At 39.3% G+C, this 19,073-nt stretch overlaps 1 protein-coding gene and 1 pseudogene across 1 annotated transcript in view; one reads left to right on the top strand and one right to left on the bottom strand.

Moving 5' to 3' along the window:
* The window catches only part of LOC145404710 (multiple PDZ domain protein-like), a 1,044,659-nt gene that overhangs the window by 334,267 nt on the left and 691,319 nt on the right, over positions 1-19,073 (bottom strand). The window contains exons 25-27 of the mRNA XM_080276264.1: positions 12,454-12,612; positions 10,611-10,631; positions 4,592-5,966 (exon numbers count right to left, since the gene is read on the bottom strand). Of these exons, the coding sequence (XP_080132390.1) occupies positions 4,592-5,966; positions 10,611-10,631; positions 12,454-12,612 (1,555 nt within the window). The remainder of the gene's footprint in view (positions 1-4,591; positions 5,967-10,610; positions 10,632-12,453; positions 12,613-19,073) is intronic.
* LOC145405509 (5S ribosomal RNA) lies at positions 16,775-16,893 on the top strand (annotated as a pseudogene).

A 19,073-nucleotide genomic window follows, 5' to 3' on the forward strand; every position in this document is an offset into this window, starting at 1 on the left:
TCCCTAGGCTGGTTTGTCACCCCCAATTATAATACTCTTAACAAATATCAAACTATCACATATTAAAAAGGGTCTAGTGGTCTCTCTCTAAAGTACTGTACTTAACTACTCTAATGCTATTCTATCTATTGCCAGACGCCTTAATCCCGTACGGGATGGCCACAAACAAATTGCCTCCATGTCGTCCTGTTCCCCACCATTTCACTGCCCTGCTTCAAACTCATACTCTAATACTCTCCAGCCAATGATTACATAGTTGCTTCTGCTTATAAAAAAGATAACTGTTTTAAGTACTATACAGTAAGTTTCCTGTTAACCAAAATCTCCAAAATCAAAATACTTTTGCCAGTTTCATCTGATGCTATGTACTGTATAACAAAGCCCATTCCATACTTGATTGATCAGTCATTTCACAAATATTCAGTACAGTATTCATTAACATTCTCAGGTATATGAATCCTTTAGTGCATGAACTTTTATCTACATTATGGGTGAGACCTCCAGCGCCTGCAGCATCTCACCTATGGATTTCACGCTGTTCTGAGGTTAGACTGTAATGAAAACAGCTGGGCAAGACAGAAGCCTGAAGCATGTGGTATGAATGTAGAACTCAAGTCCTTCATTTCTCTGGCATACTTTGCTGTGAAATTTGCATCCTAATAGAAGACACGGGATATGCTTTCCCAAGTCTGATAAAGTTAATGACCTAACTGAGTCAACAGCAGAGGGCTCAGGGTGTGGGAGGCCACACAGCCTCCCACACCCTGTAAGCTGTAGGAGACCACTCAATGTACAGTATTTAAGGTTAAGAGAAAAATTCTCCACACTTCAGTTGTGTCCAGTCATATCCTGTGTATTCCCATAAATATGCAAATTCCACAACAAACTGTACCAGGGAAGTGAAGGGAATTGAATCATACTCATGGCACACACTTCAATTTCATCTAACCTGTTATCATTAAAAACATATCATGAACAGTTTGAAATTCATATAGGCAATGGTGTAAGCACCTTAAATTTTACTCTTTTATGGAAAAAAAATAAAAATCCTAAGGATGAAAGAGTTAATACACTGTAGTGGTTTGCAAATAACTCATTATGGTATGATTCTGAGAGGGCTGTACAGTACGTACCCACAGACCGCGAGTTCAAAGTATGCGAACCTCATTGTAGGCGAGGACCTATTTTTAAAATCAAATTTTAGTGTATTTTTTAATAGTGATACGAATTAACTCGTAATAGGCGAGACGGCAGTGAAGAGCGGCCCAAATCTGGGGTTTACCTCAAGCACATGACATTGCCATCCCCAAGAAGTGCCAACCACCAGTGATGGAGAGTGTAGACTTGTTGATGAGCCATTTCCTGGGGAGGATCAAGAGGATGATGTGATTTCTGAGGTGTCAGAAATAGACTTTGAAGTGTTTATGAACAAAGTGAGTGCATTAGCTAGTGAAAGTGTTGAAAGTGCTGGTGACTAGAGTGGTGAGGAAGGTGGTGTGTCAAGTGGTGCAGGAGTTGCATGCTAGGGTTCCAAGACACTCTCTGTCAAGTCAATTTGCCGTCAGACAATTCCCCGTCAAAACATGGATGATTCCTCGTCAGTATACTTATTATTAATTTATTAATACTTTAATAACTATATTCCAGGGGGATCCACAAAAGTCAATGTTCAATAGCATAGGCTTTGGATATTATTTATTAGCTGCACCTTTCGTCAACACTGACTAAAGGTGCAACTAATAAATAATATTCAAAGCCTATGCTATTAAACACAGACTTTGATGGTTATTAAAATATTGATTAATTAATAATAAGTATACTGTATTCACAGAATGACGGGGAATTGTTCAGGGTGCGAATTGTCCTGACGGGAAATCGTCCATGTTTTGACGGGGAATTGTTTGGTGGCGAATTGACTTGACAACGAATTGTCTCCTGCACCATTCGACGCACCACCTTCCTCACCACTCTCGTCACCAGCACTTTTGACACTTTCACTAGCTAATGCACTCATTTCGTTCATAAACCCTTCAAAGTGTATTTCTGACACCTCAGACATTGCATCATCCTCTTGATCCTCTCCACGAAATGGTTCATAGACAAGTCTCCACTCTCCACCACTGGTGGTTTAATTAACTTGTTTCTTCCTCGCTGTAGTCGCCTTTGAATTATTCTAGCGTCACCCACAGTTGTCTTCATTAGTGACAGCGAATTGTCTTGTTATTGTTGTGACGGCAAATTGACTTGATGCCAAACTGTCCCAAAACCAAGTGGTACAGGAGACAACTCGCCTGTTGTCCTCTTGGGTTAAGGTGAGCAGCCATATCCTTGTTGACTTTGTAAAGCCATAATCTTGTTGGTTTACTTTATCTTAGGTAATATGACTTAGATATTTTCCTTGTACTGTACAGTACAATACAATACTTCGGTCTGAAAGGAGTCTCAAGGGTTACCAATGAAGGGGGGTGCCACCCAGAAGTAATTTTTCCCATAAGTTTAAGTATTCAGAGTACACAAATTCCTAGTATGCGACGTCCTCTGCCGCCCATATACTCGCATACTGTGGATACCTACTGTATATGAATTAGCAGCAGCATTACCAGCACTATCAGCCTGTTTTACTCAACTTAGGTGTGGGCAGGAGGACATAAAGATAAAAATTTTTTGACTCTACGAAGAAGTTAAACATTTCATGAGCAACTAAAAGTCTCAGGTACAGGAATCAAATGCAAACATTACTCTGGGTAACAGGAAACTAACAGTACAGTATTTCTAACTTAAACATAACTTCAGCTAATAGAATTATCAACAGTAGAACACATGACTAGCAATTTTAAAAGCACATGGATGTGTAGCAGTTTGATGAAATAGGATAAAATTATATGTAAAAAAAAAATAAATAAAAATGAAATACTGTACAAACTGCCCAGTGTGTTGTAAAATGCATGAAATGGTTAATACCAAAACATCCATCCAACACAGTACTAATCCATTCTGTGAAACTTCAATCATGTGATAATTTTATGTTTTCATCTATCAACAAGTTACTTTAAATATTTTGTCTAAACTTATGTGCTGATTGAATGTACTAGTATTGAACTGGGTAACATAGAATACAGTATGCAGATCAAAAACATAACCTTACCTCATCAATAAATAGATACAAGTGTAATAAAATCATGCAGGCAAAATAATAAGTGCATTAGCTTTTACACTCAAGTTACAAATAAATAAAAAGTGCTAAATATCACATCTACTCATACATGCCACCCTACACATAGGTAAGTAGCTATTACTGTATAATGAATGTTCCACTAGCCTACGAAGAACTGTACTATACCTACAGAAATTTTTCCATTACAGTATTTAAATCATCTACAAACATTTTGTTTTCATGTATACAATGCTGTGTGATGAATGGCATTTAACAATACATCACAAGCTGCTGCAATTATGCTGGAGCAATTCTGGTTCAAAATTAACTGATGAGACATTCAAGTACCCAGTGCAAGGTTCTAGTCATTCATGAGCCTGATACCAAACCTTTCCTCAGCTCAACAGCTCTCAACACTTAAAAACTGAAAATACTCATACCACACAAATACCCTCACCCTAATGTAAAGACTGCTATCTCAGCATACACTTGTGCCTTTATAAAAACACCCACAACAAAATCTTGTAGTTTCTGACAACTAAATGTTACTCCTACATATACCGGTATATAACACTGTTTTCCTTCTGGGATAATCCAAGTTAAACTTAATAACAATGAATTAACAAATTATGCCTTCTACAGTAGGTTAAATATTTTATTATACAAAATTTGTACGGTAAAAGATTGAACCTGTTAGACTAAAGCCTTCATTCACTACTTCACTTCAGGATTTTTGCATTGATGTTACAAAATGAAGCTTTAAACAACATGATTTCATGACAAATAAAACTGAGGCCAATCCTCTGACAAGACCATTAATACAGTACTGTATCTATTCAGATCAGGAAACACCAATTTTTACAGCCATTTACAGCAATAATCTTCCAACAGACCAGGTGTTACTGGCTTTGCAAGTTGTAAACAATATACTGATGAATATCAGAGTTATCGAGGAACAGTATTTAAAAGATTACGAAAACTGTAATGAACTGACATAACTACAACATATAAATTCAGAAAGAAATCTATCTACCAAACAATACTCAATATAAAAATCAAGTACCTAGCACAGGTACCTGCTAATTTAGAATTTCAAGACTTAATATTATTAACCTACAAAACCTGCTTCTTATTACTGCTTTAAATGTACCAATGGGAATACCGTACATTCTATATTCAAATACAGTACAATGCACATAACTTATATATAAAGTACCATGCAATAATTTACTATAACATAATACATTCTTCCAAAAATTTTAAACTACACCTAGCCTGTAGTCATAAAATACAACTACCATGCACATCAGTATGCATCTAAATTTGTCATAGCACTGCTTTACTACACAAACAAAAGAGTACTCTGTAAGAAGCCATGCACAATTGTCTATTTCTTCAGCCAGTTAACTGCACTACAAGTTTCTTGGCACTAACTACCTGAGTGACAGTCATGCTTGTCTTAGCTGAGGGGGAGAGAGAAGTGACTGTGGTAGTGGCAGTTGTAGTCGCTGTGGTGAGAGGCAATCCTGCTCTTGTGGTTGTGGTTGTAGTTGTGATGGAAGGGGCGTGATTGCTTTCTGGGGAGTACTTTGATTTGCTTTGAGGTGATCTGGAAACTGAGGTTACTTCCTTATCTCTAATTACAGATGGCTCATGAACACTTTCTACTGCTCTGTGTGAAGGCTGTCTCGTGATTAACAAATCCTCACTAGGGGATAACCGACTAGTTGCACTGATAAAATTAGATTCACTTTCAACAATCCTATTTGGTTCTCCAGTTAAAGAGCATAATTTTTCACTAGAAGCTGCTGAAATTTGATTACGTTCAGTTTCAGTTTGCTTACGGGGTACCAAGTGCTCCTGAGCCAAATAAACTGAGTCTGGGATTATCTCACTGTATTGCCGCTCAATATAAGGGGTGAAGACACGAGGAACTTCTTCAAATGACCTAGAGGTGGCAAGCGCTCTCCTTTGTACAATATTCTCAACATCCGTAATGTGCGCAACCACAAGCTTAGCACTAGGGGGATTTAGATCATCACTCAGAACGTCACTCACGGAATGTCTGTCTGAGTCACACTCAACGAATAGAGAGCTAGAGTCTGACGATTCACTGTGTTCACTTCTCCCCTTGGACTCAACAAAACGGACTAATCGTAGAGATGCCTGGTGCTGAAGATTACCTGAAAGGTCTCTAGTGTCCAGAAACTGACTCTCAACACCTGCTAAGTCACTTGTTACACCACTGTTCACAAAATATTCACTAGTAGTGGAAGAATCAGGAGTGCCGGTTAGTAAGTGTATGTTAGTAAAGCTCTGGGGGTTAGTATAGAGGTAAGGATCATGTCCTGGAGGTCTGCCTGAACTTACACCTTCAGCCTGAAGAACACCAACGACCTCGTGATCCTCCGCCTCTGCCTCCTGTCCTACTCTGGGGCTGAATTCACGTGGGGCAGCTGAGACGTTCTTGAAGGTGATGGTAAATGGCCCTTCCTCAGTACCTTCTTCTCTGGCCTCACCTCCAATGTGAACTGATGATACGTTGTCTTCTGTTCGAGGTTCAACCAAGGTCTCACTTAGGGCGTGCTTGATGTTGATCACTGATAGACCCTCAGCTTTGGAGTCAGGGGCCTGCTGCTGCTGACTCGGTTGTAGACTGGAAAGAGAGCCAAGGAGATCGTCCTGGCTAGGGTCTCGGGACGGGATGTCACGGGTGATGAAGGAGGGGGCAGTTATGGAGCGAGTCAGATCGCTGCTGACTTCAACACCTGCTTCGTCCTCTGAACTCTCCCCACGAGGCACATATGGAGACCTGTAACATAAAACAATATCTTACATTCGAGCATTAACATGAGTGTCCTTGAAAATAATGGTGATTTGTTTTTTCTTTAAGAACTCTTCCACTTCATGGACAGTACTATTTCTTGAAAAGTTATCTGTTTGGTATTGGCTGTTCTTGTAAATTCCTCCCATACTACTGCAATCTTAATATTCCTAACACACCATAAAGTATCTTGATTCTATCCCATACTGAGCTGACATACAGGTACACTAGGTAAGGTATGGAAACTAGCTACTTAAGTTCTTATTTCCTGAAAGGCAATGATAATACCCAAAAAATAGGCTTCCATACTGAAAATAACACTATTCATCCAAAAACTTGAAAAGCAGGGGAAAAAACATCACTAAACAAGTGTTAAAATAGCTCAGTTGCATTTGAGTACCTACAGTAGCTATAATAAACTTAGTACTTCACATTCCACTTACAAAATATTGTGAATTAAAATTTATTGTAAAGATGCAGCAATAAAATTTCAACAAAACATACAAAACAAACAAAACATCACAGTAAATCAACCAGTTATGCTACATACTTTGCTCCACATGAAACAAGTGGAACTATACCATTCCGCTGACTCAGATTACAACATATAAGCATGCAGGATGAACATGAGGTGGGTAATGTGGTGAAGAAATATAAAGCATAAAGTTTTACATTCTGTCTCATCCTCTCAACAATGTCATTAATCCACATAGACAACAGGTTCTCTCCAGATACTACATAAAATAATCTGGCATTAAGCCTAAGAAAAATATAGTCCATCCTTGGACTGCAAGGGTTAAAGTAACTTGCTCCTAATCTCTTCAGCTCATACAGCTGCTGCTAAGCAAAATAATACTGTCTGACATCTGCCAAAATAAATACACTGAATGTCCTGACAGTGATGGGGTTAATACACTGCACAGGACTACAAATAAACAGAAGGAATTATGACAAAAAGCTAGGTATGAGGCAAACCAAGATACAGCAATAAATTTTCCAAATACAGTACTGTAACATGTAAAAATGGCTACATCACATCCTTTCTTGCTTATCATCATCATCATCATCATCATCATCACCTCATCTTGTGATGCCCCGTGAGGAGTGTAGGAGCCCGGGGCTAGGAAAGTTGGACCTGACATTTAAGATGAGAGTGACCAGCCTCACACATCCCTGAGTGGCATTAAGTAAGCAATAAACCCCAACAACCTTTTGAATATGAACCTACAGAGGCTCAATCCACTTGGAGTGCCTTAATTGCCCACTAAACCACCAGGTGCCAATATTTGGTTATATGGTTACCACCCAGCATAGTAAATGGTGTCCTGTGTACAAGACACCATCTGGCTTGTCGCCCAGTGTGGAGTCACCCACAAACAGAAGGGAGAGGAAAGAATGAAGGAAAGAAAGATGGAAGAGGAAGGAAGGAATGAAGGAAGGAAGAGTGGAAGGAGTAGTCACTCTAAAGCAGCACCACATCCAGTGAGTGAATGGTGAGTGCCTTCACCTACAACTTAACACAATTAATTATACTGCAGGAGACTTCATAACTCTTCAAGGCTGCAATAAATTTTGGTCTGTGATTTAACTGATCACAACCTAAGCACTTCCTTGAGAAAATACTTTCTATTCTTTCCTATCAGCTCATGTAAGTTGGCATTTCCATATGATTCTGACCAATGCAAATGGCAATGTGGTAACAACCAGAATTCTGAATTCACAAAATTAATAAAATAACAAACTCTTAGTGTACTGTAATTCAATTTAACCTGATGTCTCATTACATCTGAATAATTTCCCTAGTACTCCCTCATTTAAGTGTTACAATCCAGCCAATGTCAGACAGCCTTGTTTTGTCAAAAGAAATCTCCACTAGTCATGGGTTAAAAATTTCACTGCTGTACTCTCAACACACATGCCATTTACTGTCAAACACTTGGTATACTGCTAAGTGTCATATGAATACACTGCATACTGTATAAACAAGTCTATAGTACCTATATTTATATCAAAGTGAGCACTAGTACTGTATTCACACAGGGTATTCCAGTGCATAAAATTATAAACAACTCTACCTCTACTTATTTTGCCAAAGTGAGTACTAGTGCTACATTCACACTGGGTACACCAATGCATGCAATGTACCTCTTTCAGAATGAAAGAACAAAAAATAGGATTCATCGTTCATGAAAGGAAGTGATATGAAGTACCTTTGGAAGGAGTCCACACTTCCACACCCACTACCACATACAGGCCCAGGCAAGGAGAGGGAGTCATCTTCGTATCATATAGTATCATTAATAAAGGCTCCAACACACTTGCATGAACACACTTGCATGCATCATCCTTGGTCACCTAATGGTGGCTCTCCATTCTCCAAGCTGCCTGATCTCTTGCAGCCTCCCTATTCAGTCCCTTATTCGAGGTCACATTCGATGACCTCATCACAGGTCTCTCTTGGTCTGCCTCTCTCACCCCTACCCCAAACATTCACACTTCTCACCTTCTGCATCCAACTGTCATCCTCCATTCTTTCAATAAACACAAATCATCTCAATCTTCCTCTACTGATCACATTACCAATACATCCAAGCTCCATTCTTCCACCAATACTGTACATTCAAGGCCCATTCTTCATCTCAACTCTTCAATTGATATACTACTTCCCCCAGGACTCGTATTCAAGGACACTATATAGCCATCTAATCACTGCCATTTCTGTACATATAAGCCTATGAATATCCTCCTCCTTTACTGCCCAGGCCTCACTAAAATACAGCATCGCACTTCTGACAAATGCAACATATAAAGATCCCTTAACAAGGAGGGGAGTGCCCACTCAATGTTATGAGAGAGCAACTCCCTATAAAAATCTACCTCTGTCTTCTACCTTACCAAAATGCTTCTGGTGCTTGTCCCATCATCTGAGAAAGGTGTATTGAGATGGTGACTGCTATATTTATGAAACTCAAGTCCAACTCTCACAACATGAATCAACCTTGCCAAAAAGTGGAATATGGCAATGCTAAAATGATAAGAGGGAGTTTACTGCAGAAAAGGAGACAAAATATCAGATATTATTCTAGTGTCCAGTAAAAACAGAACCTGACTGGCAAAGGAACAACAAACAGACATCAAAGCAGTACTGTAAAAGCTAATATAGTATAATACAGCACAAGAAAGAAATTTCCATCAAAACTCCATTTTCCTACATAAGGAAGCTACAAAAGCACCTGAAATAACCACCTCAGACCACAGAGGACATGACTTAGCATTTGGCAATGTAAGGAGGACTTCTCAAACGTTGGGGATAATGAAGTAACAACAGGCACAGCTCTGTAAAGGTCCTTTCAGAACTTAACATAGTACTGAAACTTCCTCCCTTAGGAAAATTATTGTCAATATGAAACTCATACATAAATGTCCTGGAAGTTCATGGCATCCATTCTGGTCTGCTATCACTTGATTATAAACAGAGTATCATACAGTTCATCATCATCATCGTCATCATCAACCGGACCTCCTTTCCCACTCTAGGGCAGGGTGAGGAGTAGCAATGTCCAGACAGCCCAAATTTGCCCAGTCCAATGGGCCACACTTCCATTCACTCATCATTCAAGCCCCCGGAATCCTGGCTCCATTGGATACACCAAAAACATTCACCACGTTTTGTAGCTTCACATAAATGTATCCGATGGAGTCAATCCGGATGCTGCCACATTAAAAAGGGATGCCAAATCCCTGATCATGCACTTCTCCTAACAACATTCATCCAGCCAGCTTGATCTCTTGTCAGTTCCCTAGTCTCACCAACTTCCAAACCTCTCTTCCTCACACACTCATCCACCATATCTCTCCACCTTCTCCTTGGCCTTTCTCACCTCCTCCCTCCTTCAAATTCTCTCAAGATATACCTTTTTCACCACTCTGTTGTTATCCATTCTCTCCACATGACCATACCATCTCAGTACACTCTCTTCATTTCTGGTGTCTACGACTTCCTCACAACATCTTTCACGAATCACATTATTTCGAATCCTATCCACCCTCTGTACTCCATATACATTCCTCAGCAGTCCCATCTCCACTGCTCTTACTCTTGACTTATCACTTTCATGCCACACCATAGTCATATGGTTCAATAAGTTCAGTAAGTTCAAAACTTGGTTGCTGCTGGGAATCTCTACATTACAGTACTTCATCAGTCATGTCAGGTGCTCATGTCTGGAGAAGCAGTCTGTACATGGGTCAGCACACTCAAGAGAAGAGAATAAACTCAACTTATTTTTTCCAATCAAAAAATTTCTGGAAAATCTCAGGGGAGTTTACTTTAAAATCTAGTACCAGTGAAACAAAAGCTCATTTCTTCTAAGCTAGCCAGCACTGATATATCCCAATTCTCTTGACCTCTTGATATTGACTCCCACTGAGAATGTCCCAACACCCACCAATACTTAACAGGATATGGTAATGGTCTGAAGGTGATGTTGTTCTAGGTGTCAAGCAGCCTATACAATAGTGACAAAGAAGGTACAGTACGTTATAAGGGATGAGAAAATGTAAATGTGGGACTGAACCTGTGCACATTAAACATCTAGCTGGGAGGGAAGTAACACTGGACCTAGCACTTACCTGTAGTACTTGGGGAAGATCCTGAAACCAGCAATGGAGCAAGACAATAGGTGAGGCAATAAGATAGACAATACCAAGAGGATGAGCATTCATGGAAAAAAAAAAAAAAAAAAAGTATTTACAGTATAGTTACTGTACTTGCAGCTGATAAACCAAGAATCATAGGCATACATAGCTATGTATGAAAAATAAAAAACTGCTGTGATAATGAATACATAACACCATACAGTAATTAAATGATAAATTTAAGCATATCATAATCCAAAATATACTCCTGAAGGAAAACTATGCAGAATACTATACAAAACTGCTTATGTAAGCAATGCACATTATTCTGATTTCAATATGATACAGGAGGCTATATACATTAGGAAAGACATTAAGTATAAAAATCATTTACCATACATGGCAAGGAACTAAAGAAGGGCTGTCTGTTACAGAATGTGACTTGTGGTAGTTAGAGGCACAATACAGTAAAATTTCAAAGCAGTGGATTAACTGGGAGAAGACTCAGTGCAATGAAATCATACATCTCTGCTGTGCAAATTTCCAGTGTTTCTGAATCTAACAAAATACAGTACTGGTACTGTAGTCTGATATTGTGTAAAGGATTTTTCTTCCTGTGTGATTGTGAGACATTAGAACATAACCATATTAAATTGATGCCAGACATAAAAATACACTAAATAATGAAAGAAGTAAAGTGCTTAAATGTTAATGAAGTTTCAAAAAGACAAATTAGCAGAGGTATTATCAAGTTAATCCAAGCATTCTGTAATTATTTTAGACTGTTAGATAAACAAGTATACAAAAATATGTCTATGGTGTGATAGAAGCTATCTAACATACTGAATGTTTGATAAGCAAAATGTGAGAGATACGTAAAATAATCAAATGCCAAAACCCTGTGTGTTGTAATGCTGACTCATGGGTATGCAAGACATGATGGAAGAAGAAATACACAGATATGAATTATCAACATTCAAACAGAAACAATATAACACAACGTGAACATCTGGAGCAATAAAGCAGAGAATGGGTCACGCCAATGTGAGAAGTGTGGCGTAAAGGACAAGCTGCGTATTATTTCACTGGACAAATTAACATTAGATTAAGTTGGCTGAAACAGTCTTACACTGATGCAGTCAGCAGCATAAGGGCAGAATCCTCTACATTACATTTAACTTATGTAACTACAGTATCTGAATGCAACTCAGCCAGACCAGTTCAGGTTCATTCAAGACAACTTAGGACTTTTCAGCTTCATCAGTGCCACTTAGGTGCAATTAGGCCCACTACATATATTTCAATCATACAGATCATTGTTGGTCAGTTCAGGGCAATTCAGGCTCAACTGCTGCTGGCTCCATCAGGTCTAATTAGGCACAATCAGATCATTTAGTTACATTCAGGTCCTTAACATTCTGACTCAGCTAGGTCACTTAGATCCTAAATTTCAGGTCAATCATGGTTCCTTACAATCAGTTCATAAAATCATTTACGTTTAGAAGAAATAACAGTGGTAGCCCCAGGTTCATCCGTTCCCTGAACCCAGTGGAGTATAGGCTGAAGTTCCCCTCCTCCTGCAATCTATCATCCTCCTTTTGGGGAACAGGGAGGGAACTGAGAGGCATTTGCTTACTTGGCCAGTGAAACCACCAAGTTATATCTGTGCCACCACATGAAGGCATTTCTCTACAGTTCCCAGTTAAGTTCACTTACAACCATTCATGAAAAAATTTCTATTTGCTAAAAATACGACCAGGTGTGATGATGTGGCATGAACAAGAATACTGGTGCTATTAACTCAGTTACACAAACAAATACAATATGGAATGCTGACCTTGGGCTGGTCTGTGGCTGAGATGGCTGGCTCTGTTGTTGTTGTAATAGTTGCTGTTGCTGCAGTTGTTGTTGCTGCTGCTGCTGCTGTCCTTCACGGTACTGCAGAAGCGATGCTTCTCTGTAGGATGCTGCGTCTTGGCCACGAATGAAGCAAATACTGCCAGGAGGAAAAAAAGAGCAGTCCATTTATCCAATGAAAAAACGCTTTTACTCAGCACATCTCCTGATGGGACCCATTATAACACCATCTGTCAATTCATTATATACCTGTAAAGTACCTTTAATCTTGATGTCACCAAAAAAAAGTAGTGATCCTAATACATGAAACCACCGATTCCCATTGCAGTTACTGTTTTCTACTGACTTTGGAAAGGAGGCAAAGCCATGCATCCTTCTATCTGCTATCTTGGTAACTTGTACAGTGTTTATATGTCATGTAACTTGCTAAATAAACAACACTGCTGCCAAGTTCAAGGAATATTGCTTCCAAGTTAATATACAGCACTTTACGATGGAAGTTATTAACTCTTGCTATAAAGTCATATAAGGATATACGGTAGTTATTGGAAGCCAGTGCTGTTACTCCTTAGCAAATGGCACTGAAAACAAAAAAATGCAAGTACACTACAATACTGATGATTTGGAGAGACGCAGGGTAATATGAAACAAATTCATTTCCAAGATATGCCAAACGAGTACACTGAGGTAAATGTGACCCTAAGAACTATGGCACTGTTAAGTGACAATGACTTGGTGAAAAAGTTTATTTTCAGAACCACAGTACACCCAACTGATGGCCACTGAAATTTATATGCTCATTACAGTAATTTAGCAATTTTAAGCACTTTCTCTGCTATGTGTATCCATCACAAATGCTTTTTTATGTATCTGGTAAAATACAGAGGTGGAGAAGACTCTTAAGTTCTATCTTTATCTTTTATTGCTCCTACATTAACAATATTTAACCCAAACCAACCCAACCCAACTCAAACCAAACCAAACCGGCCCAATCCAACCCAACAACCCAACATAATGTATATAATGTAAATAATTTTACTGCAGAGCTGAACAATCCACCTCCACAAAGTATTTACTAAGTACTGTACAGTACTGTACTGATAAATGCATTTGCACTAAATTTGAATAGAGAAACTACTTAAAAATGCATAAACTAAGTGGTGCACATATTAACTTCTGTCTCCAATAGTTGGGTGTAATTCCAAAATACTGTAATACCAGCAAAGGTTAACAATGTGTTCCAGCAAGAAAGAGTATTGAATCATTTATAAATGCCCCAGCATGCTTCCATGCGTTGGGCTTGGTCACCTAATGGTGACTCTCCAAGTTGCTTGATCGATGGCTACCTCCACATTCTGTCCCTAATCCCTGTGGTCACACTCTATGACCTCGTCCCAGGTTTTTTTGGTCTGCCTCTTGCAACCCTACCACTGACATTCACACGTCTCACCTTCTGCACCCATCTGTCATCCTCCATCCACTCAGCATAGCCAAACCATCTCAATCTACCTCTTCTCATTACAACAATAATACATTCCAGTCCCATCCTTTCTCTCAACACATCAATCATCTTAATCCTAGCCCCTCCAAGCCCTGTACTCAACAAAGCACAACACATCCATCTAATCAATGTCATTTCTGAATGTACAAGTATAACTTAAGAAGTTATGTGGCTGCAAAAAGTATAAAATGTAAACAATTCTATGATCAAGAATTTAGTATACTACATGAGGTCTGTCCAAGAAGAAACCAAACTTTTCAAACAGTGTCCCAACTAGCCAGCACAATGTGACTGTGATGGGAGTGCTGTGTAGTGCGACTTTGAGCTTTAGCCTAACACTAGCCACATCTCGCCATGTCACTTAGTCATCGCGGTACACTTGCTTGAGTGAATGTGTTTAGTGCACTTGGCAAATTTTCTTCTATCTCTTCACTTGTCTAAAACCAGCGACTTTCAGGGTGGACTTCAACTTTGGGAATTAAAAAAAAAAAAAAAAGAGTCAGCAAGGGCCAAATCCCAAGAGTAGGGCAGCTGGGAGACAACAGTCATCTTGTGCCTGCCAAAAGTTGCAGATAAGGAACAACGTGTGAGGAGGTGCATTGTCATGGTGCAACATCCAGGATTTGTTTGTCCACACCTCATGCCTCCTCCTTCACACTACTGTACTTCCCTCAAAAGCTTCAGGACATCCAAGTAAAACAACTGAATATCTGACTGCTTGAGACAAACTCATGATAAACAACACCCTTCCAATAAAAAAAGACAATCAATATCACTTTCACATTTGAGCGACACTGATATGCTTTTTTTGATCGCGGCAATGATGTTCCAACCCACTGCAATGACCGCCTTTTTGTTTCAACATCATAGCCATACACCAATATTTCATCATATTAAAATCTTTCCCAACTTGAAACATATTTCAAGCAAATACATTGCTCTTCAATAGTGTATCCTCCATTGTTCAACCTGCAACAAATTGCCAAGAATACTAAACACATTTCCTCAACCATGTGTACAGTTGTACAAAAAAGTATCGTTACTCAGAGGTCTGACAGATACAAAAACGAACACGACAATGGCTGCTATCTCCGAAAGGTTGGTACTCCTGCGTGGGAGATGTATTAGCTAATCCCAACGGCTTTGCGTTAATGATTTTGCCTGCCTGCTGCCTAATGTAGATGTTCTAAGCATGTTTAAATGGCTTGGTAGGCTTGGCTAGGCTATGATGTTTGGCTGGTTAGGTGTATTAAATGCATTTCCAACTTAAGAAAAAATCAAATTACAAGCAATTTCTCGGAACGTAACCCGTTCGTAAGTGGGAGAGGACCTGTATATATCTATATCTATTGATCTATCTAAATATCTATCTACCTATCTATCTATCTATCTGTCTGTCTAGAGAGAGTATATTTTTTTATTCCTACTTGTACTGCAATTTAACAGCCATTGATTTAAAACTTTTGTGAATAAAACACAATATGTGAACATATAAATTACCATAACGGACAACTGAACTGGGTTCGTAAATTAAGATGACTGTCAAACATCAGATTTATGGTACCAAATTTTCAGGTTTAAACACCCACTGTTCCCTCCAACTGAACTGTTATACAGAGGGTTTTACTAAGATAACTGCTAGTGAGTGTTTCTTTTACCTTGACCCTTCACTGCACATCCTGGCTGTTTAATAATTATCTGTACCAATGGCTGTACAGAATATTAAGTGAAGTGTTTACATGGTAGTCTGGAATTCGAGCTAAAGCTTGTTAAGTAATAAAGTACTGTGTAACACTAGATGGCTATGGGAATGTAGTAAATGTCAACTATATTTTGCTTCTAAGGAAAGCACAACCTGATGTGATAATGGTTTCTGGTATTACAGGAAACCATTCACCTTGGCAGTAAATGAAGAATCACCTGTTGGTTACACATGCTAAGTGATGTGGGTTGAGGAAGCCCTTTCTACCACAATGAATATCTTACGCTATATGATCACAATCTGATACAAATACAGTACAGTCAATACACAAATACTAAGAACCACCGGAATTAATTTGATGGATATAATTATAGTTTCTTGCCAGGAAAAAGTTACCCAAAGTCATTGAACGACACTTAAATGCTACAGTGAACTAAACAAAGGCAGTTCACAATAAATAGCTAGTTTACACCGTGTGTACATGGAAACTGAATAGGATAACCTGGTACCGTAGAACACTGTGCGACAACTTAGCTGTAAAAGACATTTTAAACATCGGAGACAAAACATCAACAGTAAAGTTTCACACTGTATACTGAATTAAAACTCTCCCCTCACACTACGAGACCTAAATATCACCAACTCTCTCAACTGGAGTAACAATCCATCTCCATTCACTATGGGAGTTAAATCCACCTCCTCTCGCTACTCGAGTTAAATGCCTCCTCCTCACTACTGGAGTTAAATCCCACCAGGTCTAACTACGGTAGGCTGGTGTTAAATCCCAACTCCTTTCAACACCCTACTGGAGTTAAATCCCACCTCCTATCACTCCTGTGGCTTACCTTAATAGCATATCGAGCTAACTTGCAATTAATACGGTATGCGTTGCTTGAGACGATGCTGATTCTACGGTGTGCTTATCCTCCAACTCAACCATCTCAAACACCGATTTTCTTATTCTTTAAGTAGCATAACCAAATTTCCGTGACTACTTTCTATCAGCAAAATCACCCTTATTAATTACAGTAATTAATATTATTATTATTATTATTATTATTGTTATTATAAACATGAGACAACGTAGGACTGGATGATGAATATAATTATTATACGTTGAGTACACCGCTTCCCGTCCGATCAGCGAAGTTAAGCAACGTTGGGTCTGGTTAGTACTTGGATGGGTGACCACCTGGGAACACCAGATGCTGTTGGCATCCTTACGTGTCAAGTGGAGTTGGTGGAGGGTTAGTGCCCCTCCCTATAAAACAATTAACTCTAAGCCGTTGGCCACCCCGTTTGGGATCCATGGCGTCTGGCAATGAATGAATGAAAAAAATTATTATTATTATTATCAGTAGTAGTAGTAGTATGTATGTATTTATGTATGTATTGTTGTTGCTGTAACTTTGTATTTGCCTAACTTCCCCGCACGTCCACAGTGCATCCCATTTTCTTAAGAAGCATCTGAAGTTGACTCCCTTACTGTCTGCCCGGATGAACGTTGTCTTACGTTTTCAACTTTCACGAACATGCGCTGTCCGTGAAAGGATTACTATTTTCAATACACTCAGAGTCGACGAGTACAAGTTGGCGATGACGATGGTGATGATTGATATGATGATGATGATTGTCGTAGTTAATGGAGATGGGTATAAGTTATGTTGACGACTGGTCGTCAGTATCATGGTACGGTAGGTAAATAATGAAAAGAACAGTTTACGCAGTTTAACATGGCGCTGATTTTCGACCTCTGCAACCCATTTCTCGTATCCCAAAGCCAAAATAAGACCTACGGGTCTATGACCTTTCCATACAGTTACCTTCATGCTAGCAACAAATTCTAGCGTTTACCTTTTACTACAGTTCAACATTCAAGGAGGAGAGATAATTGTAGGCCAAGTGGTGACGACATGGGAATACGAAGGCTCAGGTATGGTAAGGTAAAGGGGTAGAAGCTATGACGCGCTGGGTCATGGTGCTAATCTCCATAACTTTGATTACTGCTTATCAACTGCATGTACGAGTATAATCTATTTTTACGAAGTTCCAATATTTTACCCTGAATAAAGCCTGATGCCACCCTGATTTAAAATTGTGCAGGTTGGTGACAGGAACGGAGGGATGGGAAACATACTTTGTCCAAGAGTCTGGTCGGTTCATGATTGATGAAAGAGGGTGCGGTGGATATATATCGGTGTGTGTGTGTGTGTGTGTGTGTGTGTGTGTGTGTGTGTGTGTGTGTGTGTGTGTGTGAGAGAGAGAGAGAGAGAGAGAGAGGGAGAGAGAGATAGAGAGAGGTAATTCTGTTAACTAAATGGGAATAGCCAGGTCGGGGCTTCACCATGTCTAGCACAGTTTAAATTTCCTAAACTCTACATCAATTTTACTATATATTAACTCTACATCAATTTAACATATCAATTTAATTCTACATCAATTTAACAATATCAATTTAACTATCAATTTAAGATCAGTTTTATTCTACATTTAATATAAAAATGTCAATTTAACTCTATATCATTTTAACTATCAATTTATGCTCTCTCTCTCTCTCTCTCTCTCTCTCTCTCTCTCTCTCTCTCTCTCTGCGTATTATTCTGATGTCTTTTTCCCTCTCTCTCATGCTATGTCAGTTTCCCCTACTCCATTTCCCCCTCCTCTCCTTCCTTAACCCACTGTTTATTTACTTTTTTTGTTTATCCCACCCTAATTATTCACCCTTCTCTCCCTCCCCCTTCGTAAACTTTTCGCTTTTTTCCCCTCCATATTCCTCCCCCTCTCTTCATTTTTCCCCTCCATATTCCTCCTCCTCTCTTCATTATTCCCCTCCATATTCCTCCTCCTCTCTTCATTATTCCCCTCCATATTCCTCCTCCTCTCTTCATTTCTCCCCTCCATATTCCTCAACCCCTCTTCAATCCTCCTCCCCTCTTCATTTTTCCCTTCCTTCTCTCCCCTTTCCTCTGTGTCCGATGTTCGTTCCTATCATGCATGCTTTTCCTGTTTGTTTTTCCCTTTTAATTCTCTCCTCTATATCAGCCTATTACTAGCTGCTGGAGAGGGACGCCTTCACGCTGTGGCACCAATATAACCGGACGGAGGAACTGCCTGATTATAGAAACGTCCCTCACCTCCTTTCCTATCATCAGCAAGGTGGAATGAAGTGCAGAAGGGCCACTGAAACCTGCAGTCTACCGAGTTCACGTTTCAGGCAAGCTAAATAAGAGTAAGACAATGTTCTCAGCAATAGAACGTTTTATTAACCTTTTTCCTGCTACCATACGACGATTTTAATTTCCCTTACGGATAATTTCTCACACTGGAGGGTTAACGAAGGCTAGAAATTAACCCGTCCAGTTCAAAATCTCTCTCTCTCTCTCCTAAGCTACATAAA

The sequence above is a fragment of the Coenobita brevimanus genome, chromosome 7 (genome assembly GCF_032717465.1).
Source record: "Coenobita brevimanus isolate Jiangsu-jjx chromosome 7, ASM3271746v2, whole genome shotgun sequence".
In the NCBI taxonomy this organism is placed as follows: Eukaryota; Metazoa; Arthropoda; class Malacostraca; order Decapoda; family Coenobitidae; genus Coenobita; species Coenobita brevimanus.